Source organism: Talpa europaea (genome assembly GCF_964194135.1).
Source record: "Talpa europaea genome assembly, chromosome: 7".
In the NCBI taxonomy this organism is placed as follows: domain Eukaryota; kingdom Metazoa; phylum Chordata; class Mammalia; order Eulipotyphla; family Talpidae; genus Talpa; species Talpa europaea.
In genome coordinates, this window is record NC_140074.1 from 102777306 (window position 1) to 102804536 (window position 27231).

The following is a 27231-nucleotide window of genomic DNA, read 5'->3' on the forward strand; positions in this document are numbered from 1 at the left end:
TACTGAGTGATGTTCAATGTCTTATGAATCATTGTTTCATGTATTTTGCCTATTGTTATTTGAGGTAGGAGGATAATCAATACCCATTACCACATCTTGACTGAAATTGAAAGACTAATGCTCCAATTTAAAATTAATTTCTTCCTTATCCTGTCTTTTTGGATATATTCTTTGATCTCCCTATTGGAACTAATCAATATTTTTTTGGTAATATAAGCTATATATGCATATATTTTATCTTTTCTTACTAGGCAGGGAGCTTTTGAGAGTAAGATATAAATCTGAGCCATAGCATGCACTTCATAAATATGAGAAATACAAATGCATATTAAGCACCTACTTAATGAATTAAACTATTAACAATTAATCTTATTTGGCTTATAGGATTTCTAGACTTGCAGGTCATGGAAATGACATAGGATATGTTCATAGCTATAAGAAGTTCCATGGTGTTTCCTATGGGAGCCTTTGTGATAAAATGTAGACACTAGTTTTAGTATAGTTCAATGAATTGTGGTGAGTTAAATAAATGCAAAAAAAAAAGAAAAGACAACTGACCAAATTAAAACAGGACAGATCTTTAGACACATGGCTTAGCAGCAATTCAGTATATGAACAGTACATAAAGCTTCAGAAGGTGTAACTATACCTTTTAAGAACAGGGTTTAGGAAGGTTCTTATCACACATGTCATGAACATATATCTAAACTTTTCCCTTCCTAAAGGTATCAAGACATCTTTCTTAGAAATTGTGTTTGGTGAGGTGGTTAATCCAGGTACTTGCTTCCCATATTAAAACCAAAGGAGCCATGTCCTATTCACTGTCAAATTGGAAACATTTAAGTAAGTTTGGTTCATTCTATTTTTTTGTGTGTGTGTGGCTTTAAATCTTGAGCAAGTGACCCACAGGATAAGGAGTTCATTCATGCATCATCAGCACCCCAGTTGTGATTTTACATCCTGTACAGCCTGTCATTACTTGTGCCCAACCATTTCTAATTGTGGTTCCAACATCAAGATTGCCTGTACAGATATGGAGCCTGACATGGTCTTTCAGTTGACCTGGCTTTTTTGATTGACGACAAGTCTGAAAGCTGCTGATGAGGATGTTTGTTGTTGTGGTTAACACAGGCTTGGATTGACCACAGGCCCATGGGACCAGGAATTTGGTCTCAAAATGCACAGTGCTGCCCAGGCAGCACCTTATGATGTCTGGAGGAGCAAAGCACTCCTAATACAACTGACAGACTGGAGTGGCACCCAGAAGTGGGTATGCCAGGTGGTGAGAACTCTACAAACTAGAATAGAAATAACTTTGTCTGAAATTATGAAAATGTAGGCAAGTTATATTGCATAATTTATGAACAAAACTAAAAAATGTAGGAAAGTTGTATTATTTTATATTTTCTATGTTTCTACAAGTAGCTATCAGAGAGTGGAGAAATTTTTAAAGAAAATGCAATTTATAAACCACAAAGCACCACACAAATGTGATTAAATTGAGGTGTTACTAATTAATTCATTGAACTAATTACACTGCACAAAATCTAACATGGGGCTAGACTGATGCAATTGTTCAGTTATTGTTTAGGAATAAGATCTTTTGCTAGAGCAGCCACTAGCCACATGTGGCTATTTAAAATAATTAAAATTAAGTGAAATTAAACATTTAGTTCCTCAGTTGTACTAGTCACAAATCAAGTGCTTCGGGGCCACATGCAGCTCATGCTACCACAGGAGACATTTTCCTCATCATGGAAAATTCTACTGGACAATGCAATTCAACAGAAGTGAATGCTAGATGATTGAGTCTGTAATCTTTTCTTTTTTCAGTGACATGGACATTTTGATTTTTAAATATTATATATTGCTTCTTGGTTTAACAAAACTAGTGGTATCTCTTATAAGATGAATAGGAAATGTGCTGATATCCATACTCCTGATTGCACTGATTGCAAGCTCCCAGCTACAAGCCCTCCCAGGTCAGGGCCACCTGTGCCCAGCTGGGATCAGGGCAGGAGGAGAGGAGGCTGTGAGCTGGAGGAGGACTGTTGTGTAGCAAGCTCTTCCCAGGGCAAGGTTTCACAGCAGGCTGCTCCACCCTTCGGACATTTGCATTTAAGGGCTACTTATTTCCTTTCCCAGGAGGCAATGGCTCCTGTGGCTATACACACAACCCTAACTCTTCCTTCCACTGCAGAGTCTGTATGGGAAGCAGCAGACTTTTCCAGAGGGCTGTGAGCTCCCCACTCTCTGAAGTCCCAGGATCCCTTGCAGGAGTCTGATTCACATGTACCAAGCTGGTCACCCAGGTGCTTCTCATATTCTGGAGCAAAGAGAATTTTGGCTTCCAGGAACATTTTTGTGGTTTGCACAGATGTAACAGACCCTTTAATAATAACCTGTTTCTAAATGATTAAGTCTTAAAATGATTCTGTCCTTATGAAATGGAATTCCTGGTTTAAAATAATACATTTCTTGCTTGATTCATATCATATTTAAAGTAACATTTAGTTTACAAAAAAAAAAAAATTCTGAAGATTTCATCAAGCAATATTTAAGAGATGACTAAAAAGTTCTTCTATCCCAGTAAGAGAGAATATAGGTTCACCTGAATATAGTCTTCCAAAACACCTCCATGATGGTGTGTCTTTCCTCTGTAGCCCGACGTGGTAATGGTAGGAGTCCAGATAGTCTCTCTGGGTAGTAAGCCTGGATCTAGGAAGAGGTCTGGGATGCCAAGGAAGTGCTGGGAAGCCTTGCATGTCCATGTGGTGGAGAAGGATACTATCTCTGCAGACTTCTAAAAGAAGGGGCACCAAAGAGCCCCATCATTTGTAGACAGGGAGGCGAATTACAGGATCAAGGGCCAGTAATCAATAGATCATATAAAATGTCAGTCACACATTTGGGAATCCTTCAAGAATGCCAGAAAGAGGATTCATAAAAATTTGCTTATACTTTCCCACTGACTTACAATTTAAAGCTGTATGCCTATTTTAAAAATTATGACTGAAAGAGAAAATGAATTCATACCTGTAAAGAGAAGGGGACTTAATCTACATAGCTGCAGACAAATTCTAGAACAAAATGACAGTAAGATCCTCAGATGGCAGAGACAGGCATGAGCTCTTTTAGGGAATTTGCTGGGTAAATACCAGAGGTTTAAATCCCAAGCAGGATTAACTTGCTTTCTTTTAGGGTCAAGGCTTCCATGCTCACCCAGCCTGCTGGTCTTTGGACATGTGTAATGATCATGGGGCTTGAAGCTGGGTCTCTCTCACCTTACTTGAAACCCAAAAGACCTACATTTTATCCCTGTGGATGGAAACCCCATCTAAGTAGATTAATTAGAGCTTTTCTATTTTCATCTGCAAGGAATCATGTAAGATAGACAATATTTTCCTACTTTTGGCTGCAAATAAATTGATCAAAACTGGCTGAAATGTGAAAGAACTGAAAATAAGTTTTTCTGTCCTTGGTTTCCCACACTTTGGTAATTTTTGATCTCTGGTCTGGTACTCTATGTCTGTGAATCATTCCTTTTTCTCTGAGATTTTCTGGGTAATTTTTGTGAAGCATGAGGCCATGTCCTTTTTTTAGCAGTTTTGTTTATTTTTCCAATATTTTTCTTTCTCCTATGGCAATCTGTTAGTGAAATTAAAAAATTTCTTTTCTTTTCTTTTTTTTTAGATAATATTTTTTTAAAAGATTTATTTATTTATTTATACAAGCACTGGGTACAGTCAGAAGCGCAGGAGGGTGAGAGAATCCACCAGAGCCAGAGCAGAGAGCAGAGCAGTCAGACTGATGAAGCACACTGCTGAGGGGAGCAGCAGGCGGCAGGAGAGGTCTGTGCGCCATGTGGGATCCTCGCCTGGCAGCTGGGGATCAAACCCGCGCTGCAGAGGCTGCAGCAGCTTCGCAACCCAGTGCTCAACCACTGTCCCATCGGGGAGGCCCGAAATTAAAAAATTTCTTAAGCCTGAGTGAATTGTACAAGGACAAAGAAGTTGAAATGAAAGTCCACAACCATTTGTTATTCATAGATTGTCAAACCAACAAGATATTATGTTTTAATAAATTTTAAATACAGATGCTTACTTTTACCTCCCTCTATACTTGAAATTTGATTTCAACCAATCCCTGAATTTGAGCTGATGTGAATTATATTTATCAGACGTTAATAATGTTACTCAAAAAATAAATTAGGGACCTCCCTGATAGCGCAAGGGGTTAAGACGCAGTACTCTGAAGCTATCTGAAGCCTCTGCAGCCAGGGCAGCACCAGTTCAATCCCTGGCGTGGGAGCTGACCCACACAGTGCAGCAGACCTCTCCTGTCTCATTGGCTACTCCCCACAGCAGCGTATTTCAGTCAATCCACCTGTTCTGCTCCCCAGTCTGTCTCTGGTGAATCCTCTCACCCCCCCAGCACCTCTGGGTGTATACCCCAACTCCTGTATGCATAAATAAATGAATCTTTAAAAAAATAATTTTTAAAAAAAATAACAACCTGGGTCAAGTTTTAAAAGGTGAAGTAATACTCCCAGGGCACAGACTTAGGTGACGTTGGTGGTCTGCCTCTAGATTCTTAGTCTCCGCCTAATGTGAATGTAAATTTATTCCCATAACCCCAGATACAGGCACTAAAGCACTTAAAAAAACTAAAACCAAGTACATTGAAAAGAAATAAAAATAGGACACAGTGATGGCAAACATGCGGAAAGCAATGCTATACATTAAAATACAGTGAGTACTTGAAACTACCACTCTTAATCTTGTGAATTTCTAAATAACATGTAATCCTGGCCTCATCACTAACTTTTGTGCATGTAGATTTGTTTGCCACAGTCTATTTTTAGAAATTAAACATACTTATTTAAGATACCAAGAGCATTTTATATAGTTATCACACTGGCCTATATCTAAGATGAAGTTATAAGAAACTAAAAAGCTGAACTTTCCTTTTCAGGGAGAGTATGTGTATCCCCTCAACCCCACCCCTCCCTCTGGTCCTGCCCCCTCCACAGGCTTTTCCAGAAAGAGAGCACATGGAGGCTGGAGGTAAGTAAAACCACTTTTCAAGCTCTGAAGGGTTCTGAGTCTCTAAATGCTTCATTTTGCAAGATATTAATCTCTCTCTACAAAAAATTTTATTGCAGTACAATATACTTCCAGCATTAACCTAGTTTTAAAAGCAATTACCAGAGGTCCAGAACAGAAGGCATGACAGCTTCTTTGCTACCAGAGCAACAGGGATTAAAATTACTGTACTTGGGAGTGGCTGGTAGCAACTGGAAAGTAAGAGTTTAGGTCGGTGGTTTCATAGATAGAACCCAGGCGAAAGGAAGTCTTTCCCTGCTGTGAAGGACCTACCATTTTCCAGCTTCTTACACTGCCTATGTATTCTGCTGTGTTTGTGGTTGCAGTAATAGGCCACGGGCTCTGTCACCTGTCACCAGTGAAGCGCGGATAGAGGAAAGCCGCGGTCAGCAAGTCACTTGGAATGGGCTCCGAGGGTACTAAGGGGGCACCAGTGGGTGCAACATTCAGCGGCCCTCTTCTTCCCCGGGGAGTCTAGTGTCCACTGGACCCTTTGCCACCCTTTCAAACCTCGTCAGGCTTGAGCCCCTACTCGCTCGTGAACAACTCCAACCCGAGTCTGGGGGTTTATTTCGGAGAACCAGGAACACCATGATGATTAAGAGGGACCAGACAGTCACTTTCAAAACTCCGCACCCACCCATGGGGCGACGCGGTCACGACCGCCTACCAGCCTGCCTTTCCCGAGCCGGGGCTCCTGGGGTCCCCAGCGCCCCACCCCGGCCCTGGACGCGGCGGCCCTCGCGGGTCGGGGGTCCGGAGAGCCCGCGCGCTGCTCCCTCCCGGCCGGAAGCCGGGACCCCGAGGGGGAGCCGGGTCTCGGGGCCGGGTCCCGGCAGCTGGGCGCGCATCTCGGCATTTGGGTCCCGGTCTCAGGGTCCAGGTCTTGGGGTCTGGGTCTCGGAGTTCGGGGGTCTGGTGTCCCTCCGGGGCCTTGGGCCCGGGTCTGTGGTTGGAACGCTGAGGCTCCGGGCCGTGGGGCGGGGCTCTCGGGGTGCTCCCGGGCTCGTGTCTTCTCGGCTCGGACGGCCGCGTTCGGGCCTCCAGCCTCGGCGCCCGGCCCGCCCTCCCCGGCCTCCCCGGCTGCAGGGGCTCGAGGCGCGGGCCCGGGTCTCCGGGCCGCCCGCCGGCCGCGAGGCGCCGCCCCTTCCGCCGCGTGCGTCACCGCCCGGCCCCGCCGCCGCGCGGACGTCCCGCCATGGCCCGGGGAGGCGGCAGCACATGGCGGCCGCAGCGGCCGTGAGCGCGGCCCGGCCCGGCGCCCCCTGAGCCCGCGCCCCGGCCCGCGCCCGGCCCGCGCCCCCGGCCCGCCGCCATGGGCGTGCAGGGCTTCCAGGACTACATCGAGAAGCACTGCCCGAGCGCCGTGGTGCCGGTGGAGCTGCAGAAGCTGGCCCGGGGCAGCCTGGTGGGCGGCGGGCGGCAGCGGCCCCCGCACTCGCCGCTGCGCCTGCTGGTGGACGCGGACAACTGCCTGCACCGCCTCTATGGGGGCTTCTACACCGACTGGGTCAGCGGCGGCCAGTGGAACCACATGCTGGGCTACCTGGCGGCTCTGGCCAAGGCCTGCTTCGGCGGCAACATCGAGCTGTTCGTCTTCTTCAACGGCGCGCTGGAGAAGGCGCGGCTGCACGAGTGGGTCAAGCGCCAGGGCAATGAGCGCCAGACGGCTCAGCAGATCGTCAGCCACGTCCAGAACAAGGGCACGCCGCCGCCCAAGGTCTGGTTCCTGCCGCCAGTCTGCATGGCCCACTGCATCCGCCTGGCGCTCATCCGCTTCCACGTCAAGGTGCGGGGAGGGGGGCCGCGGGGAGGGGGCGGGGGGCGACCGCGGGACGGGGCGATGGGGGCCCCGGGCCGGCGAGGGTGGGCGGAGGCGTGGGGCGGGGGCGCGAGGAGGCGGGGTCGGGGGTCTGCCGGTCGGCGGGTGGGGAACGCGGTCTGCTGGGGCCGGGGTCGGTGTGGGCCGGGCCGGGTCGGGTCGGGCCGGGCCCGCATCAGCGCGGGCTGGGTTCTGGGACCCAGCGCGGTGGAGGGCCGGGGGTCGGGTTAGAGCCAGGGCGGGGCCTGGGGCCGGGTTCTGAGTGGGCCGGGGTCTGGAGCCAGAAGTTGAGGTTGGGTTGGGGGTCTGGGGAGCCAGATTCAGAGCAGGGATGGCCCGGGACCTGGATCCGGGGTCGCTGGAACTGGGGGTCCTGGGGACTAGGTTCAGAGTGGGCGTGGGCCGGGGTGGAGCTGGCTCGGGCCCTGGTCGCGAAGACTCCAGGTTTGGGCCCGGGGCCTCCACTCGCTCCTCTCCCAGTCGAGCCTAAGGTAGACGCACCTGGACTCCGGGGCAAGGGGCAGGCTCCCTCTGTTTGCAGGCCGGACACCCCTGGAAGGCCCAGGATGGCTGCAGACCAGGGCTTGGTGGGGGCTTGCAGAGGCCCCTCCCGGATATCCGGAGTACTTTCCCCACCTTTTGAGGCCAGCAGGTCACTAATCTGAACTTTTAGGAGATACTCTTTATGGAATTTTGTTCTTGAATAGCAACAGGTTTTTGTGTGGAGCAAGGGGCTGCATGGTGATGGGGGGGGGGTTCCCACCAGGGTGGGGGCTATGTCTCCCCATTCTCCCAGCTCTGGGCCCTGGCAGTGAACTGGTGGAGGCCTGAGGAATAGGCCTCCTGTGCAGTTCAGGGCTGGGTCCAGTTTCTTTATAGGAGAACAGTTTAGGGAAATTATCTGATTTTTGTGTGTGTGAGATTTCAGAGAATTGTAAAACTTGATGGAATGTTGTCAAGTTCTGTGGCTGAATCTGTGTGGAAGGCTTGGGTTTTGTGTCTGTAAGAGCAGAGTTGAGTCAAAGCCAGAGTGCAGCCTCCAGGGTCCCCTGGAGCAGGTGGGTTCTGGCCGCTCTGCCAGGCACCTGGGTAATCAAAGCCGCCCTTTCAGGTGCTCTGTTGTCCCTTTGGCACAGGGTTCCCTGAACCAGGGCCAAGGGAGCCTCAGGACCCAGCAGTGACACGAGAGAAGCATCCATGACCCCTGCCTTGAGTCTTGATTACTTCCTTTTCATCGTTTTTCTTTAAAGTCTTTGAGGGGTGGTGTGGTGTCCTGGCTTTGGCAGCTCTGCTTTCTAGCTTGTTTGTCATTTCTTTATTTATGCTTTAACTGTGCCTGAACTCAAAGTTTGTGAAACCCAAACTCCTGGTAGTGCGGCCTGCTGCCTTGCTGAGATGGTGGCTGCTCAGCCTAGAGTGCTGGCGGAAGTCCCACCCGCCCGCTGCCATTGGTGCGAGGGCTCCCTGTGCGGGGCGGCGCGGTGGGGCGGCCATTGGTCTGTGTACTTGGCACAGACAGGCGTCCCCCGAGAAGCTGGGGTGGCGCCAGGGTCTGCTGCTGGCATTTCTGCTCAGAGCCTGGCTCCCTGGGCTAAAAGGCAGAGCCTTTCCCAGGTGTGACTGTCTCCAGAAGATGCCATGAAGAGTTTAGGGGTGCATACACAGGGCGAGCTTTCTAGGCAAGACTTCCAAAGGAGCTCTCTAAATTCTCTCAATATTAAGGCTAGTGTCAGCGTGTACACAGTACTGTATCTTCAGTAAGAACTGCTGAATTCCTTTTTAGTTGTAAGGTTTATTTAAATTTTCCCCTCCCCCCACCCCCATGAATGTAATGTGTACCTACTACATGCTCAGAATTTTGACCTATGTGTGAATAGGATTAAAGTAGATTTAAGGTAATTTCTTCCATGAGATAATTTCTGGACATGAGATAATTTTGTCGGCACATACTTTGTTTTAGAGAAGTTAATTCCTGCTCAGTAACTACACAGATTAAGGTAGTGATGTGTCACTGACTTGGTGACCCCTTACTTTACTTGACTGTCATTCATCTTTTTAGAAAATGCCTAAGAAATTTAGCTATAGAAATTTATCATCCAAATGAGAGAGCAGGAGTTTTAAGTATAGTGACATCCTCCTCCCCTCAAAAAAAAAAGAAAGAAAAGCTTTCTCTTTCCTCATGGAAGAGGAACCATTACATTCTCTGCCTCATAGACTGCTCTCCTTTTTTTGATGTAATAATTCTCATAAACTTGCCTGTTTTTAAGCTCAGCTGGTGAATAGGGGCAGAGGAGCTTGGTCAGAGGAGACCAGTAATGGCAGAAGTGCCCTGGAATGGGGGAGACAACAAAAGTTAGAACCAACAGACAGAATTCTGGAGCTTTTAGGAAAAGGGAAACAGCTTTGTGGCTTCAGTATCCCTGAGGGGAGCACAGTGCATATTCTGCAGGGTGATTCTGAGTCAGAAAAAGTTCTCTTCACCATTCTCTGAGGGAGTGAAGCAGTGTGTACTCTTTTTAAAAGATGCCCATTAAAATGTTTAATTTACAACTATAATGACATATCACTGTATACCCGCTAGAATGGCTAAAATCAGCAATACTGACTGCAAGTGCTGGCAGTAACGTTGAGCAACTGGAATTGTCCACTGCTGATGGGCTCGTAGGAGGGCAGCCACCTGGAAATCAGCTCTTGGTTTCTTATAAATTGAACATACGTTTACTGTACAATCCAGCAATCCTTCTGCTGGGCATTTACCTAAGGAAGCTTGTTCCCAAGAACCCAACTTGACTGGTCACAGCAGTTTTATTCATAATAGCTATAAACTGGGAACGATCCACATATTCTCTAATAAGTGGGTAAACTGTGTTACCTCCACACCACACAGAACTTCTTAGCAGGAAGAGAGAAGGAACTGCTGATTATATGAAATCCTGGGTGAATCTTGAAGGATTTGTGTGAAAGAAGCCGATCTTGAACAGTATGATGCTGTTCATGTAACCACGGTGGGAAGGTAAAACTGCTGATGGGTGGTAGCCCCAGAGGAGGGGTAGGAGGCTAGCAGGAAGGGCCTCTGTGATTGGATGCTCTGTATCCTCATGGTGGTGGGATTTGTTTTAAAATCAGAACTGTGTCACAGGTGAATAAAAGTTAATTTGACAGTATAATTTGTATTTTTTAGAAGAGTAAATAAAAGAATTGGCATGAACATTTTTACTCTGTCCTGTCAGGTTTATGAGGTGTTTCTCTTATGAAAATTGACCATTTTATTGGCCTTTTTATGTTCTGTATCCTGACAGAAAGGCTTATTTCCTGTCATCCTTGTGCAGACAAGTCTTCTGACTCAGAAGAGTATGTCTTTGAGGCAAGGTAATTGGCAATTTTGTGCAGGAATACTTAAGTTTCTTGACCATTCGAGGTTGCCCCAGCATGGATAACCCGTGTTGGTCACTTTCCTGCTTCCACTGTGCTTGGATCCAGAGAGTTCAGGAATATTTCCTCTTGTGTGCCCTGAGTCATTGTAACCTTTGAAACTTCTCTGAGGGACTGGTGTTGATTTGAAAATGTTAGTGGCAGGAAAGCCTGAGTTCTCCTGAATGTTTCTGTGAGAGACCTGTGGTCTTTTGGTGTGCATCTTTTTGTCTTGCCTGAACCAGTGTCTGGTGGGTTGCATAGATCTCATAGAAGGCAGCACTCATGTTTTAAGTGAGTGGGAGAATATGTGATCCTTGTGTAACTTGGGATTTGGGCATGGTGATCTGTCTGTCTCCTTGTGTTCCTGGTAGGGTAGGGGTTGACTTAGAAGGTGCCAGGCTCTGGGCCACCCCGGTGGCGCAGCGGTTGAGTGCTGGGTTGCGAAGCTGCCCGCAGCTTTTGCAACGCTGGTTCGATCCCTGGCCACCGGGCGAGGGTCCCACAGGCGCGCAGACCTCTCCTGCTGCCCGCTGCTCCCCTCAGCAGTGTATTTCGTCAGTCTGCCTGTTCTGTTCCCCGCTCTGGCTCTGGTGAATCCTCTCACCCTCCCGTGCTTCTGACTGTACCCAGTGCTAGTATAAATAAAAAAATAAAAATTAAAAAAAAAAAAAAAGAAGGTGCCAGGCCCTGCTGGGTCTTGACACCCCATTCTGTGTGTGGAGGGAATGACCTGCTGAGTAAGTGACATCCGGGGACATGTAGCCAGTAACCTCTTCAGGAGGAAGTATCCTGCTAGCGTCAAAGTTCAGTTTCTTGTTGTGTAAGAACACTTGGGTGTGTGCCTACCTGCAGTTCACTCCCAGGTCAAATCTGATAGCAAAGCACCTCCACTATTTGTCCCAGTTAGCCTGTGGTAGTGAGGCTTCTGCATACAGTAAAAACTAGCAATGTATCATATTCTGAAAGACCTCAAAGTCACCAGGGAGTGACTGCTCTATTTTAGAACTAAAGCTGGTCATCCATTTAATATACTTATTTTAAAGTATTTATTTCCTTCTCTGTACTACCAGTTTTGTCATTTATTTTACCTGGCACAGTGCCCTCAAGTTTCATTCATGTGATATTGTGTCAGAATTCCATTCCTTTTTAAGGCTGAATAATATTCCATTGTGTGGATGGACCACATTTTGTTTACCCGTTCGTCTGCCTGGGTATACTTAGGTTATTTCTGCTCTTGGCTGTTGTGAATCATGAATCATGCTACTTTGGACATGGGTGTACCAAAACCTAATTTCAGTTCTTTTGGGTGTATAGCCAAGAGTGGAATTGCTGGATCTTTAGGTATCACCGTGCCATTTTCCACAGTGACTGCTTATATGCATTTTATATTATAAAAATGTTTTTTAATTTTTAACATTAACACAATCACACAATACAATATTCAGTAATTTGCATTTTATAAGTATGTAAATAATTTTCCTATGTCTGTACTTACAGTTCTGATTTTAATGCTTGCATAGTGTCACATAATTTATCCAACAACAACTCCTACAAAATAGTACCCACGAGGGCCTCCCTGGTGGCGCAGGCAGTTGAGCGCTGCACTGTGAAGCTGCCCGCAACCTCTGCAGCGCAGGTTTGATCCCGGCCAGCCGGTGAGAACCCCACATGGTATAGCAGACCTCTCCTGTCTCGCCGGCTGTTCCCCTCCGCAGTGTTTTTCATCAGTCTGCCTGTTCTGTTCCCTGCTCTGTCTCCAATGAATCCTCTCACCCTCCCCGCATCTAGCCTGTACCCCAGTTCTTGTATAAAAATAAATAAATCTTTAAAAAAAAAAAATAGTACACACGAACACATACTTGGTAGATCCAGTGTAGGGATGTTTTAAAAGCTATAGCGCCGATATTGTCAGACCTCCAGATTTTTGAGAAAGTCAGAAATTCAGATATTTTATTTGAAGTTACCCAGTTTAAAAAAATACTGTTTAAGCAAATAGACTCCAGGCTAACCTCACCTCTTGAGCCACACACTGATTGTGATTGCAACAACAGTCTTTGTCAACAATTATCATCCTTGTCCAAATCTTTGCCCTTTTTGCTTAAAGTTAGACATATCAGAGCCCATTCTTTTCTGTTCTCCTCCTTGAGCCTGTTACTTCATTCCTGGGGTCATTGAAATAGTACTTTCCGTAAATGCACCATTCTTGCCCTTCTCCCGTATGAACTCTTCCTTCTTAGACCCCAGTATTTCTTCTTTTGAGGTTAGTACCATCCACATTAAGTTTTCAACATCTGATGGTTTCAAGCACACATTTTGTCCTCAAAGACTTAAGCACCTGGTTTTCTGCACTTAGAGATGTTTCCTGCCACATCCCATTCAACACATATACGACAGTTCTCACCCTCCTTGTGGCCTCAGACCCCTTAATTCCAGCCAGGATGGGGTGTTTTCATGTTGACTGCTCTGGAGCTTGGGCCTGGTAATTGGTGAAAAAGGATGTCAGTTTAAGCCTCCAGCTGCACATCCCTCCCCAGCCTGCTGACCGACTCCTCTTTCTCTTTCACTTTCCTTTGCCTTCTTCTATCTTCTGCTGAACCTGCCAGCAATATGGACAAAATCCTCCTCCAAACTCCTTATTCAGATGCCCAGACCCTCCTGCAAGCTGAGCCTTCCAGCTGCCTCCACGTAGTGCGGTTCCCCTTTGGTTCTTTCCCGTACTCTCCACCAAGCTGTGGTGTCTCTCCAGATGTTTGCTCCCTGCTTTGTGGGTGTTGCTCCCTTGTCTGACTACCCACTTCTTGTCACTCATACTTCAGAGTTCTTGTCAAATGCAGGCTTCCTTGGATCTCCTCTGGTGTCCCCAGGAGGACTGGGCGTAGTGGCATCATCTGTGTCTCTGTACTTTCTTGCAGCTCCTTCCCCGAGCTGCCACTGTGCTCTGCCTAGCCAGACTGCTTGCTATGGAAGCCCAACGGCCAGGATTTACTTCCTGTCCTTTTTTTATGTTTAGGATCCGCACTCAGCTTTTTAATCAAGGTATTTGTTCTATTTATATAGCCTGATAAATTTAATCATTTTTTCAACATCTGGATCAGTGGCCATTATGTGAGCTTTTGTTGTTGTTGTTGTTTAGAGAAAGAAAAAGTTTTATTAAGGAGAAAGAGAAAGGAAATAAAGTGGGACTCCCAGGCCAGGGAGGAACAAGGAAGCCTATGTGAGCTTTTCCCCCTCACATTGAATGTCTTATATTCCCTTCCTGGCCAATTCTTCCTTTAGCAAATGTCTGTTTGAGTTACTGGCCAAGCCTGGAGGAGAGATTACAGGGAAGGATGGCCTTCACTAACTGACAGTTTGGGGGTCATTCTCCACTGTTAATGTTTGGAACTTGATTGGTGCTACATAACCATGTGTTTAGGTAGTAAAGATCATTGAATGTTTTTCAGTAGGGGTGGTTTGGGCCATGTCTAGAGACATTGTTGGTGGTCACAGCTAAGGGGCTGCTAACTGTGGGCAGCTGGTGGGCAGAGACTAGGGTGCTGGCCGGACGTTCTCTAATCATAGGATTGTCTCAGAGGTCAATAGTGCCCATGACAGGAAGTGTCTCTGTGAACAGTTCAAAAAAGTCTAAGCTTTGGGCCTTGGTAAAACCCTACAAATGTGGGAAATAGAGACTGCTGAGGACACCAAGAAGAGAAGTAATCAAAAATACAACTGCATTTTCTAGTGTAAAATACACTCATACACACTCTCTCTCAAGTGTTCTGGGCCCATATTGCTCTTCATTTTCTTTTATACAATGGAAATTTATAAAATGGTAAGAAACCAATGAATACATGTTACATGTTCCAGCCTTAATAAGCAACCAGCCATGGGAATAAATGTCAAATACCATGTAATATGAAGAGTAGATACTTATTAAAAACAATTTTATTCAGGTATCATTGACATATAAGGTTATATTTCAACATTAGGATTCAATATATGTATATCATGTGAAATGATCACCACAATAAGTCATACATATAGATACATATTTTTCTTGTAATGAGCACTTTTAAGATCTCTCTTAGCAACTTTCAAATACATGATACAGTAATGTTAACTAGAGCCACCATGGTGTACTTTACATCCCCGGCACTGACTGACTTTATAACTGGAGGTTTGTTCCTGGTGACAAACTTTCTTTTGTACACCTTTATCCTAGAACCTGAATAGGAGATGCTTTAGAACTTGAAAAATCAGACAATGAATTTGTAGGCAAAAAAAATTCAGAATAGAACAATTATACATAAATGAATCAGAGTTTAGGTAAAAACGTTTTAAAATCCTCCAAATGTCTCTAGATAACTGCATCATTTATTTTTATTTATGTTCATGTTTCCTCTGGAAAGTTGCCTGTGATGGCCTTGCCTTAAAGCTAGCTCTTATCAGCTGGCCTGTCATCAGTGTTCAGAACATATGTAGTAAGTGAACAGGTAAAATTAATACTCGTTAATTTCTTGGTCTGGTGTGCAGGGACATGGGAGGCAGAACTTTGCAGAAGTTTCAGTTTGTGTCCCCAGAGCTGACAGTCCCAAAACCCTGTTCTCCTACTACCCTTTGGCACGGAGGATTTAATCTGTGAAAGCCTCTTAAGTTTGGAGCTAGTTGAGGATATAAAAGTGTGACCACTTAGGGAAATTGGCTAGATTTAGCCATCTTTTCTCTGGTTATACCTGGTTCGGTCAGATATTGTTTCTGGGCATCTGAGGGCCATGGAGGGTTGAACTTGACACACTGCCTTATGTGGAAAGGAAAATGTGCAGTAGTTAGGAATAGTGACCTAGAAACATAACTTCTTTGTTTCCTAGACATTTGGCAATACTACTTGCCTCTGGAATAAATTAACTTCTGTGAAAAGTTTGAGCCTACCATGTTATTGGTGTTTATCATGCAGTGTAGGTGAATGTGCAGAGGAGTTGGCTTGTCGAGGTCTAAAGGATGTTGGATTTGCTAAAAGTGAGCAGAACTCGGGGGACTTCACTGGACTTTGGGGTGAGTACAGGCATCATGGTTCATCAGTCTCCTGTGCATCTGTGAGCCGAGAAATAAAGTTTGCAGGAGTCAACATCTTGAAATAAGTTGTATTAATCTTAGATTCTTCTTCCTAAATTCTGAAACCTAAATTTTTATTGTATTTTGGAATTAGATTTTTAGCATAAATGCTATTGCTGGGTCAGCTGAGTCATTAGGTTATAAATATAGTGGACTGAGTAAATATTGAGTACAGATAATGTCCTTTTTTTGTCATTAAGTTCATAAAGTTTACTTTGTATTTCTTTATGACATTTTCACTTACTTATCATTTTAGCAAAGGAAGAGAACAATTTTATCATCGATTAAATCTTGAACCATCCAGCCGTTGCTTCACAGATCATGCTAAAGAGATCACAAAGACAGAGAGAAACCTTACTCTCTGTAAGGTGGCAGATACCAGCCATTACATGTATGTAATTTTCATTATCCAGAGGGAAATGAAACTTTCATTTCTGACAAGTGGGAAGTTCCATCTTGGAGCCAAGTGCTCAGGTCCCTGGAGAACTGGGGAGGAGGGTGCTGCACCCTTCTTATATTACATTTTTTAAAAAGTGATAAACTATACATAACAAAAGTGTTACCATTTTAAGTGTACAGTTCAATGTTAGTAAATACATCCACATTGTTGTCTTGTCATCACCACCATTCATTTCTGGAACTCCTCATTTTACAAAATTAAAACTATGCCCCCAATATATAACCTTCTATTCTCTTTCTTCCTCCTCCTCCCGCCCTGGAGCCCACCGTTCTATTCTCAGTCTCTCTGAATCTGATGACTCTAGAATCCTCATAAGTGGAGTCATACGGTATTTGTCCTTTTGTGACTAGCGTGTTTTATTGAGCAAAATTCCTTCCTTCAAGGTTTATCCATGCTGTGACATGGTATCAGGGTTTCCTTCCTTTTCAAGGCTGAGTAATATTCCACGGTATGGATGGACCACATTTTATTTATCCATTCATTTGCTGATGGACATGGATTGTTTCCACCTTTTGGCTACTGTGAATAATGCTGTTAGGAGCATTGGTGTACAATTTCTGTCTGAGTTTGTGCTTTCAGTTCTTTTGGGTACATACCCAGGAGTGGAATAGCTGGATCATATAGTAATTTTATGTTTAATTGTTGGAGGAACCTCCATACTGTTTTCCATAGTGACTGCATCATTTTATATTCCCAGCAGCAGTGCACAAGGGTTCTTCTTCCCATCCTTGCAATGCTTGCTTATTTCTGTTTGTTTGTCTTGATAGTAAGCCATCTTAATTGGTGTGAAATAGTATCTCTTGTAATTTTGATTTACTTTCCCTAATGACGAGCGAAGTTGAGAATCTTTCATGTGCTGCTTCCTTATTTTAAAAGAAATTTTCCCTTGCTTTTAAGACCACTGCAATCATATCTTACAGAATTAACAGGAGATAAAAGATATGAAACTTCTTCAGATTTCCTGAAGGGAGAGGTTTCCTTTTAGGGATGTTGCTAATGTAGTCAGAACATTGAAATTGCCCTTATAAAGTAAACAACAACAATAAAAGTCTCTATCAATCTGGAGCTGGCGTCTATATTCACATTCTTCAGCTGAACTTAGCAGGAGTAAATGGCTTGAGTAAATTTTACTCACCTAATACCCAATGACTAGAATTCAGATGGGAAAGGTCAAAGCTTGTTTTTTGTTTTTAAACAAAAGAATTTAGGCCAACTTATATCCTCTTAAGTTGAGCTTGACTAAACATTTCTGAACTGATATAAAATTATTCTAAAGAAGTGCATATAGTACTTTTCCCTTAGTATCAGAAAAATCTATTTACGATACCCATAGTGTCTCAGGTTTTATATGAAAAGTTTGAAGAAGCAGGTCTTTTTACATGTAGGTCACTTTACAGTGAGGCATAGCTGCCATCTACCCAGCACTTATTCATGAGTGATTTTGAGCTGTTTACATGCATAACTCATTTTGTTCTCTTGCTGCCCCAGGTGGGGAGTCCCATTTCTGTAGATGAAAAAGTGGAAATACAGAGGGCGTTACAGTAGGCTATGGGATTTACGCTCCTGCTGCAGGGGCATGAACTCTAGCACATGGTGCTGTTTTACTGGAGAATGGGAATGAGTGACCAGAACACCTTTTAATTGGATTGCCCCATAGCTGCTTTTGTATCAGCAAGTAAATATGGGAATTTTTTAGTCATTATTCCATGTAAAAGTGGTGAGTTTTGATAAAACTGCCATTTCAATGATGAAACAAAACTATTGAGATAAAAAGATTTACCTAGGATTCTGTGAAAAATATATAGGAGCATAAAATTGCCCTCAGCCACAAGGGGTTAAGACGCAACCTATGAAGCTATCCACAGCCACTGCAGCATGAGTTTGATCCCTGGCCAGGGAGATACCCACATGGCGCAGCAGACCTCTCCTGACTCGCCCACTGCTCCCCTCAGCAGTGTATTTCAGTCAGTCTGCCTGTTCTGTTCCCCACTCTGTCTCTGGTGAATCCTCTCACCCACCCCACCCCCCATACCTCTGGCCTGTACCCCAGTTCTTGTATGCATACATAAATAACTCTTTAAAAAAAATTGCCCGCAGCAAAGTACAAAATACTGCATTGGGACTAAAAATGGGATATTTTGTCACTGTACTGACTGCATCTGCCACTTTCTTGGAGATGATGGGGAGGACAGTGAGTGGTTCTGAGGTTCCTGGACAGGTTGGCAATCTGGCAGCCTGTGGCAGGAGCCAGGGTGGGTGGTGATCTATGCTGTGCATGTAGGCTCTGAGGGTGGCAGCCTTGGAGCCGATCATTTTGATGTCGTGGAAGGTCAGCCACAGCAAGATCAGTGGAGGCCCAGCGCCTTTAAGGGGGTAGGTGGTCTCTGGGCAGTAGCTGGGGTTCCTGAATCAAGGCTACATGTAATTCCCAGTCATCTCTGTGGGTGGAAGCCATGTCCTCTCCTACCTACCACCTGTGGTAGTTCTTGGGGCTTAATATATTAATTCGCTTTATCCTCTTTCATACTCCACATTGAAATAATCTTTCCAAATGTTGTTTGTCTAAAATTAGAATTAAGAAGTAGACAGATTTCATTATGTTGTCCCCAATTTGAGCCCACAGCCAGGAGGCCAGGGAAGAGGAGAATCAGCACAGGTAAGCAGGCTGGTGACTTGAGAGAGCAGGTGTGAGAGGTGTTCAGACAGGAAATATAGGTCCCTCCTGCTAGGCCTTCACTACTGCTGATTAAATTTGTTTGTAACTAAACCATAGCCTCTTGAGTCCTATTTTGACACAACACAGGCCTTTTCCTGTTCCAGCTCTGCTGTGTCCAGCCTGTGCTCCAGACCCTCTGGCTACCAGTACCTTCAACTGTTTGACTTGGTTTGTTCATTCTGGGTTTATAGTTAACCCTGTCCCTTCCGCCAGTGGCCCGCCTGCTTCTCTCCATGGCCCGTCAGGGAGGTTGGTGTTTCCCATGTAATAGACTGCTCTTAGCCTGTTAGTACTTTGTTCACCCGATGAAGTGGTTGAAAGTCTTTCAAGCTGATTACAGACTAGTCTTTCTTTTTACAATAAACTTATTTTAGTATAATTTTAAATTTATAGAAAAGTTATAAAGACAGTACAGAGTTTGCGAGCATCCTTCACTCAGCTTCACTCAGGTAGCATCCTGCAGTAGCACAGGTGTTAGAGCTGAGAAGTCAGTAGAGGCAGCGTTGTTGATGCACCTGCTCTATGACATGAGGCTTGTGCCCTTTGCTGGTTTGTATCCTGATTTTTCTTTGGAAGCGATGATAGGTCCAGGTTTCATTCAGGATGGCAGAGGTTAAACTCCACCTGTTGGGGAGGGATTGTAATTACTGGCACTATCCCCTCTCCCCCCACCCCCCACCTCTTTTGCTTAAACCTAATCCTTTATTTATGTCAGTCTGTACTGGTGTAGTCATGTTGTACTTGGGTTATTGATTTATTGCACCAATTATTTGAGTTCTGGTCACTGGATGTCTTTCAGGTGGGCCCTGTCCCTATGACACCCTCTTTTGTTCCATGGGTACTTCCTCTCTGGCACTGTAGTATGTGCTCTGGGTTCATTGAACTAACTCCCCAGCCCAGCACCAGTCTCCTCTGAGGACCCTGGTCCCTTACAGTAGCTCGTAGCAGTTAGAGCCAGACCTGGGCCTAGGACTGTTGAGATGTATGTGAGTGCACTCCCGCAGGCTGTGTGTCTGTGATGGTCTGTCTTTGTCACCTGACACCCTGGGGCACCCCCTCTGTGCATGTCCTCCTTCCTCTGACATGTGAGATACCAGCCTTATATTGGCATAAGGCCCCTGTCACGGAGCCCCACCAGACATTTCCCAGGACTTCAGAGTCCTGGGCCTTCTGCCCTCAGCACTTGTAGCTCCAGCCAAACAGTTTCCTGCAGTTTTTTGTACAGCTCTCTCTTCATTGCTCATTTCACACATTTTATAACAGAGTTTGATGCATCTGTTAGGCCATACTCTGCTCTGTGCCCCAACATCATTTGTGCATTAAAACTCATTTCCTGGGATGTGTATGTTGGGCAGATGCATGGAGCCTTGTGTTTGCTTCTAGACCTTTGCTTGTAATGAGCTCATTCAAGGTTTCTCTGGTTTTCTCTTTTCCTAGTTGAGTGACCACTCCCTCTTTGCTGTTTGCTCGTTGGAAAGGAGTGTCCCTGTACCCTGGGGGTTTTGATGCCATGCAGCCCTCTTCAGATAAAGACATAATGGGTTTCAATGGCGGGGAAGAATACTAGATTCTGAGAAGTTGGAGGAAACATGAAGGTCGTTTGTTTTCCAGTCCTGGTTGGGCAGGCTGGGCCTGGGGCCATGCTGGTCCTGCAGTTTTAGGTTCTTTTCCCACGGTTGTGCTGGCACCTGAGATGGGTACAGAAGTCCCTACCTGGCACTAGACAGAAAGTCTGCTTGGGTGTGGTTCCTGTACTTTGTTTTTTAGGAGACTAATTCTAGCAGTCAACTGTTTGTTCCGTGTGTATGCGCTTTGGGAGAGCATTAGGTATTGTTAATCATTTGCAAATTAGCTTTGTAGTGAATTATTAATAGTTCATTCAAGCTGCTTTTTAATACCAATCTGTAGTCAGATGTTCTGAATGAACAAGGACTTGTGTTTGGGGCAGTAAAGGCAGTGACTCAGTCCACTCTGTCGCCAGGTGACCTGCTCTGTAAGAATCTACTGGATGGATTGCATCTTATTAATCTTTATAGACAGGTTAGGGAATCTTTGGGGACCCATGGTATGCGCCCCTCTCCGATGCTTTTTGTTCTTTCCTGCATACCAAGTGCCAGGCACCCAGTGAAACCTTGTTCCCTTAAAGGAGGGAGCTGTGTCCTGAGTGGGGTGGCATTGAGATGGCCATGGTGGGGGCTGCCAGCTTCCTATTACTTTTTTTTCTTTGAAAGATATACTTTTAAGCATGATTCTACCACCCTGACACAACTCTGTTGATTTGTGTTTTTTTTTCATAGATACAGGTCTACTTAGTTGTGTGTGTAGCGTATTGTATCTAAAATGTTTGGTTTGCTATTTTGTCACACGTTTCCCAAGTTTCCTGCAAAACGGTATAGTTGCTGAAATTTCTCCTCTCTTGGTGTTAACTTATTCCCCACAGAATCTGCCTGGCTCGTTTCATTCTGTCAACATCTATTATCAGGTGGGGTGTGGTGGCTTTCGGGCTGTTTCCTGGAATGGGGTTACCCAGTCAAAGGGCAGCACTTTTGTGGCCCTGGCAGTCGATTGCCTTCCCTTTTGCCAGCCAACAGCCTTCTTTGCATACTGGCCAGGTTAGACCTTCCCTACCACTGTCCTTTACCCAGCATGGGGTCAGACGTGGTGCTTCCCTGCCCATTATGTCTGCTCCTCCATCCCTCCTGCCTTCCTCCCACCTGACACTGCTCTCACCCTCCCAGGTGGTGGTCCCTTCTCTCGTCCCAGGTAGCAGGGTCATAAGCCAGGCTGGCGAGAGCACAAGGTTATCATGAGGTAGGCAGAGTAGGTTCTGAACTGCTCCTGCCCTTGGTTTCCTGGAAAATGGGTATGTAAACTCCCCCACAAAATATAAACACCAAGTCTTCAGTACTCAGCTCACACCTTTAGTCCCTCTCATCCCAACAGGATATGCCACTCAGGAGCTAGACACCTGCTGCTTTTTCTTGGCCTGGTGGAGGGGGAGTACTTGGTGGGTGTGGGACTCAGTCTCCCCTTCAGGCCTCTTGTAGACATATAGTCCAGCTGTTATAGACCCTGGGAACAGCCGGCCTCTGCTGATAAATCTGTAAAATAAAGTTCCATTTAATCATGATCGAGGTAGAGGACCCAGACTTCCAGGTTAGCTTTTCTAGAATGAGAAGGTGAAGCCTGCTAAATTTTATTACTTTTTAAAAACACAAACAAAAAATAATTTCCTACTTTAGTGACAGTACAGTGTTTTTTAGATTAGGGCTAAAACAGCATTCTCTGTTTTTTTTTTTTTTCTTATGAAGTAAAATAAAGTATGAAGAGACTGCAGGAAATTAATTTTCCTTTATGTCTGCATCTTTCAAAGGTTTACTTTGCTTCTGAGTGAGATTTTATTACACCTGACTTTTCAACAAAATTTGGCAACCACTTGTATGACTATTATGAAAGTCAGTGAGAAGTGAGAGTAACTTTACAGTGATGTCCAACAGGTGACCACTGGCATGTAATTAAATGTAATTTAACTTGGACAGTGTAGTTGTAGAGGTTTACATTTAAGGAGCACATAGTTTTCACCCTAAGGGGTCTTTGGAGAGTCAAATTTTCCACAGTTAACTGAATCACTTGAATTTATTTAAGATTCTATTCTGTGAAATACTTTGTCCATTATAGAAACAAGAAACCTGCCAGATTTTAGATGAATGGGTTTGGGAAACAGTGAAAGAGGATTTTATTGCTTTTGATTTTAGGAAAATGTTCAGTGCCTTTTGGTATGTTTTTAGGATTAGAAACTCTGGGGGCTTTCTGCTCCTGCTGGGCATGTCACTGACCCAAGGTAGATGGACGTGGCCTTGTATGAGGCAAGGCCAGCAGCAGCAAAGAGTTTTTGGTTTGTAGTTTTCATCTATAGAAAGGCAGCCAGTTTATACTAGTCTCACTGGTGGTCCTTACTGTGGAGCTGTGACTTCAGACCTGGTCCTTTGTACAAAGTAAGTATGACAGAGATGCTTGGTCAGTGTGGTCATCCTTATTTCGGTCCCTTGTACTGCATGCTGTAGTATGTGAAATACCTAGCAGATGGGTGATGAATAATACTTTTGTGTAAAAAACAAAATCCTTGTGATTATTTCATCTATTTGAGACTCACTTGATCTACTTTGAAGAAAGTGTTTTTGGTTTCACGAAGGTGGCTCTGTCTCCTTTATACTTCTTCATTTCCTCTTCTGTTTCTTTTTACCCCCCATCCTTTTTGAAATCTTTGAAATACCATCTCAGGGGGTTGCTGGCTTTGTGTGTTTTCCAGTATTGCAGTCTTTGAACTTGAGAAGTTGGAAATTAAAATGGGCTAAATGGGGTCATAAGTCATGTTCAGAGATGATTCCCCGCTGAAATTTCTTGTTGAGCACTGTACCACACACTTTATGATGACACACTGGGACATGGTAGGGAGGGACATTTTCCACATCTGGGATGTGCAGATTCTGCAGACTTAGCACATGCTGTGGCAGACAACTCTGATGAAGTGTGCTTCTCCCTTCGCAGGTCGCTCAGAGCATCGAGGACCATCATCAAGAAGTGATTGGTTTCTGCAGAGAAAATGGCTTCCACGGCTTGGTTGCATACGACTCTGACTACGCGCTGTGCAATATCCCCTACTACTTCAGTGCCCATGCCCTGAAACTGAGCCGCAATGGGAAGAGCCTAACCACCAGCCAGTATCTCATGCACGAGGTGGCCAAGCAGCTGGACCTGAACCCAAACCGCTTCCCCATCTTTGCTGCCCTGTTAGGTAGGTGGGGGTGTGCTGCTGCGTGTGGTGAAGAGTGCCAGACCCTGGGACATGCCGCACCTGGAACATAGTGACCTCTCACCATTTCAGTGCTGGAGTGTTCCTTAGTGCCTTCCTCACGGCTTATAGTTTTTAGTTTAGTGGTTGGAGTGCTGCTTTTAGTTTAGTGGTTGGAGTATTCATTTATGAATTCTGCCCAGGCTAAAAAACTAATTTTTTGAATGGACTCATTTAAACTTTGAAGAAAGTATCATTTAATAGTCATAAATGTTAACACAGTCTCACCATGAAAATTAGGTATTTAAATCTCGGGCATAAATTATGTTTACTAAAGGAGGAAACGTGCTGTGAAGAGAAAGCATACTACTTTAAACAATAGAAATAAAACCATCTTAACTTGTTTCCAACACCATTTTAAGTACATGTATGAATGTCTTACAAAATTCCCTTGACAGAATTCCTTACGATAAAATATCCAGAAAGGATGAAATCTTGTTTTACCTGAGGTTTAATTATTGATTTATTTCACTTAAAAATTAGTATCTAGTAGGTAATATATTCACCTGTACCATTTTTGACTGTGCTTCTAGTTACTTTTAGTTCTCTTTTCTTGTACTTGCAGTATGTATGTCTCAGCAACTTTAACATTCAGCTGTAATTCTCTGAGTTCATAAAAACTGTGTTCATAGAAGCAACATGTTCTGACAAGGCTTTTCTGTGATTAGTACCCATGATCTGAAGTGAGTGTAGGGGCTGACTGAGACTCTTTTGACACTTTGAGAAAGACTTGTGGCCTCCAGATAAAGTAGGATCTTACTATGTTTTCTCAATCTGTGTTCTTAGAGTTTAGCAGCCCAATCTGGTCATGTTTAAAGAGGAAGATTATGTTGTGGGTTATTTTTAGAAATTACTAATTATCAAAGTTTTAGAAATATTCCAAAAATGTTTTGTGAAATTAGAAATCAGATTGAGGGATCCACAGGTTTTCAGATTATTTGGTGATAGCATTTCAAATGGTATAATGACCAGTCAACATGTTACTGATTTTATAAATTGCCTTTATTTGGATTTAATATCCAATATGCATCTTTAACTTATTAGTTGTTTTCTGTCCATTTTCTTAGGAAACGCTTGTGACTTGGGATTTGGTGAATTGAAAATATTTTCTCAACGTACTTTCATATTTTCAAATAAATACGGAAGTGTAAAAGGATGTTTTCTCTGATGTTAGAAGTGACTATATGGAGGGACACACTATGAAAAGTCTCATTTTTACTTATATACTTGCTGGGCATATAATTGACTTTAAACTAATGTGAAAATCATATGCCTTTAGAATATGGACACCTTAGTTACCTGAGATGTGGATATTTGTTTATCTTATTTAAAAAGCACTGAGTATGTTTCTTTAGCTATAAGGCCACCTCATACTCACCTACCTAGATTATTTTGTGAAGTTTCAAAATACATGAAAAACAGCATTTTGAATAATTAGTAATTAATTGGAGGCTTGGAATTTCTTCAGAAAATTTAGGGGTGTTATAGGTAAACTCTTAATTGGGTGAGCATTTTAATTTAAATTTTGTGTACAAGTTTCCATGTTCTCAAGGGAGAAATTATTACTCGTTTCCTTTTTTAGCAGAAAATACAGTTATTTTGTTTTGGGAATGTTGGGTGGCATATTCATTAAGTATGTGGCTTGAATTTTAACACACTCTTAGTGATGTTGAAATTGGGTTTATAGTTACCCCTGAAAGGGACAGGTTTGTTAAGAGACACTTTCATAGTCACAGGCGGGCAGTCTTGGGAGGAGGAGCTGCCTCTGCTGCTTTGCAAAGGGAAAAGGTTGGTGAAAAGAAACACCTGCATAGTGAGAGGCGGGCAGGAGAGCTGTTGCCAAAAATCTCAGACTCTTGTTTCTTATCCCACAGTAAAGTTCTATGCATTCTATTAGCAGGGGAGAGGAATTACTGGAAGCCTGGATGTTAGGGCTCAACTATGTCTCCTGGACCTTGGTGGCTTCGTGTCTCTGTTTCCTGTGTTTGTGTGCTTAGAACAGAGCAACAGGTCCTTGAATAATGTCCTTTCATTATAACATGATGAGAAAAAAGCCGCCCTGGCCCATGTGGAATGATGTTATCTAGGACCTGGTTTTGTTCTGGGTCATTTTGTTTATAGTCAAGAACTTATGGACGGTGTTTTAAGTGAGGAATCAGTGTTGCTTATATCAATTATGAGGTAGCAGGATTGCAGGTGAGCTCATCTTATTTGCCCTAATTAATGAAGCGGCCACCTCATTGTGTAGGTGACTCAATCATAATGTAAAAATCACAGAATTACTTAAGAACATTGCTTTCAAATTTTACAGGGAGAAGTAAGATACCAAAGTCAGCATATCAGGTAGCTGAGTGCTGCAAGTGAAGAGTGTCCCTCAAGTGTCAGTTCTCACCCAAGTCTGGTTCTTTCTTATAGGCAACCTTGGTGATGGGTGCTGGGCTAAAGGCTCTCATTGCTATTGTTGTGCTTTCTCACATCTAGTTGTGGGCGTTGGTGGAAATCACAGGAGGGGTGTTGATTCCTGGCACGAGCAGCCATCTCTGTCACTTAACCTTACTTAAAGACAGTTTATACCTGCACAGATTCCAGCCTTGGCTGTGAACCAAATTCCCAGGACGCAGTGTGAACCACAGTTGTCTTGTGGACAATTGAAAACCTGAATCACTTGTATTTGGCATCCTGGCATTATCAGACTGATCTTATGCAAACTGGTGTTTATTTTAATAAATACAGCCTTGAGAAGTTTTATGCCGTTTGTTCTGTGTGAACATTTGTTGGCTCTGTACTGGAAATCTGTGTCAGACTTGGCAGCACCAAGAAGTTGCCTGTGTCCATTTATTTGCTTTAAGTTAAAAGATAGAGAACTGTTCTTAGTTTCTGCGTGGAAGTTTATGTGGTGTATGAATCGAAGTGGTCCTAGAAAAGTCACTGAAGAGTCTAAGATGAGTAGAGTCAGAATACAGACCATGGCCACAGTGTTAACTTTCTGTACCCACGAGGACCCTTGAGGACAACTCTCACCTCCTGTTTGTTTCCTAGGAAACCACATCCTGCCTGATGAAGACCTGGCCTCCTTCCACTGGAGTCTGCTTGGTCCAGAACATCCACTTGCCTCTCTGAAGGTACAGTTTCATTTAATTTCCAGCATTTGTAACCAACTATGGATTTTACCATTACTTGAATAATATATGTTTATTGTAGAAGGAAATTCCCAAGTTAGCAGTCTCATGCTCCCCCTAATTTCAGGGCCTGCACTGCCTTATAAGACACTCCACTGGATTATGGTACTCCCAACACCTGTATTTTAGGGAAATATATAAAAGCCTTTAGGATTTCCCTAGAGGAATTCTTCATGCCATTTACCTCGGTAGAAGGAAATCTGTAGCACAAGTTTTTAGATATTGATTTTCTTAGAAATATTAATTTTTTCAATGATCATATAGTTATCATTTTCTCAGATCAACATCTTAGAAGAGTTTGATGACGTTCATCATTTTCTAAAATTATAAAATAGTTTAAGACATTAATGCTCTTGAATGATAAAGACAAATTCATTAGAACAGTGGTTCTTTTGTACTGTTTCATAAACAGTAGATAAGTATTTATTTTCTTATCTTTCTTTTTCCTTCCTGTTTGTGAAAGTGCTGAACACTTAACTTTGATTTTCTAAAGGGGAAGGTTTACGATTTGATATGAGTATCCTAGTAACCAGTGGGTTGGAGTGAGCACTGCCCTTGTGAGCGGCTGCCTTCGGTTCCCTGCTCCATT

At 44.1% G+C, this 27231-nt stretch overlaps 1 protein-coding gene across 1 annotated transcript in view; it reads left to right on the forward strand.

Annotated features, from left to right (window-relative positions):
* Positions 1-6331: 6331 nt before the first annotated feature.
* Positions 6332-27231, forward strand: part of FAM120A (family with sequence similarity 120 member A) — a gene marked incomplete at its 3' end in the record, with an annotated part of 78740 nt that continues 57840 nt past the window's right edge. Inside the window, exons 1-3 of the mRNA XM_084236668.1 lie at positions 6332-6894; positions 23160-23406; positions 26503-26585. Of these exons, the coding sequence (XP_084092794.1) occupies positions 6421-6894; positions 23160-23406; positions 26503-26585 (804 nt within the window). The 5' untranslated portion in view covers positions 6332-6420. The remainder of the gene's footprint in view (positions 6895-23159; positions 23407-26502; positions 26586-27231) is intronic.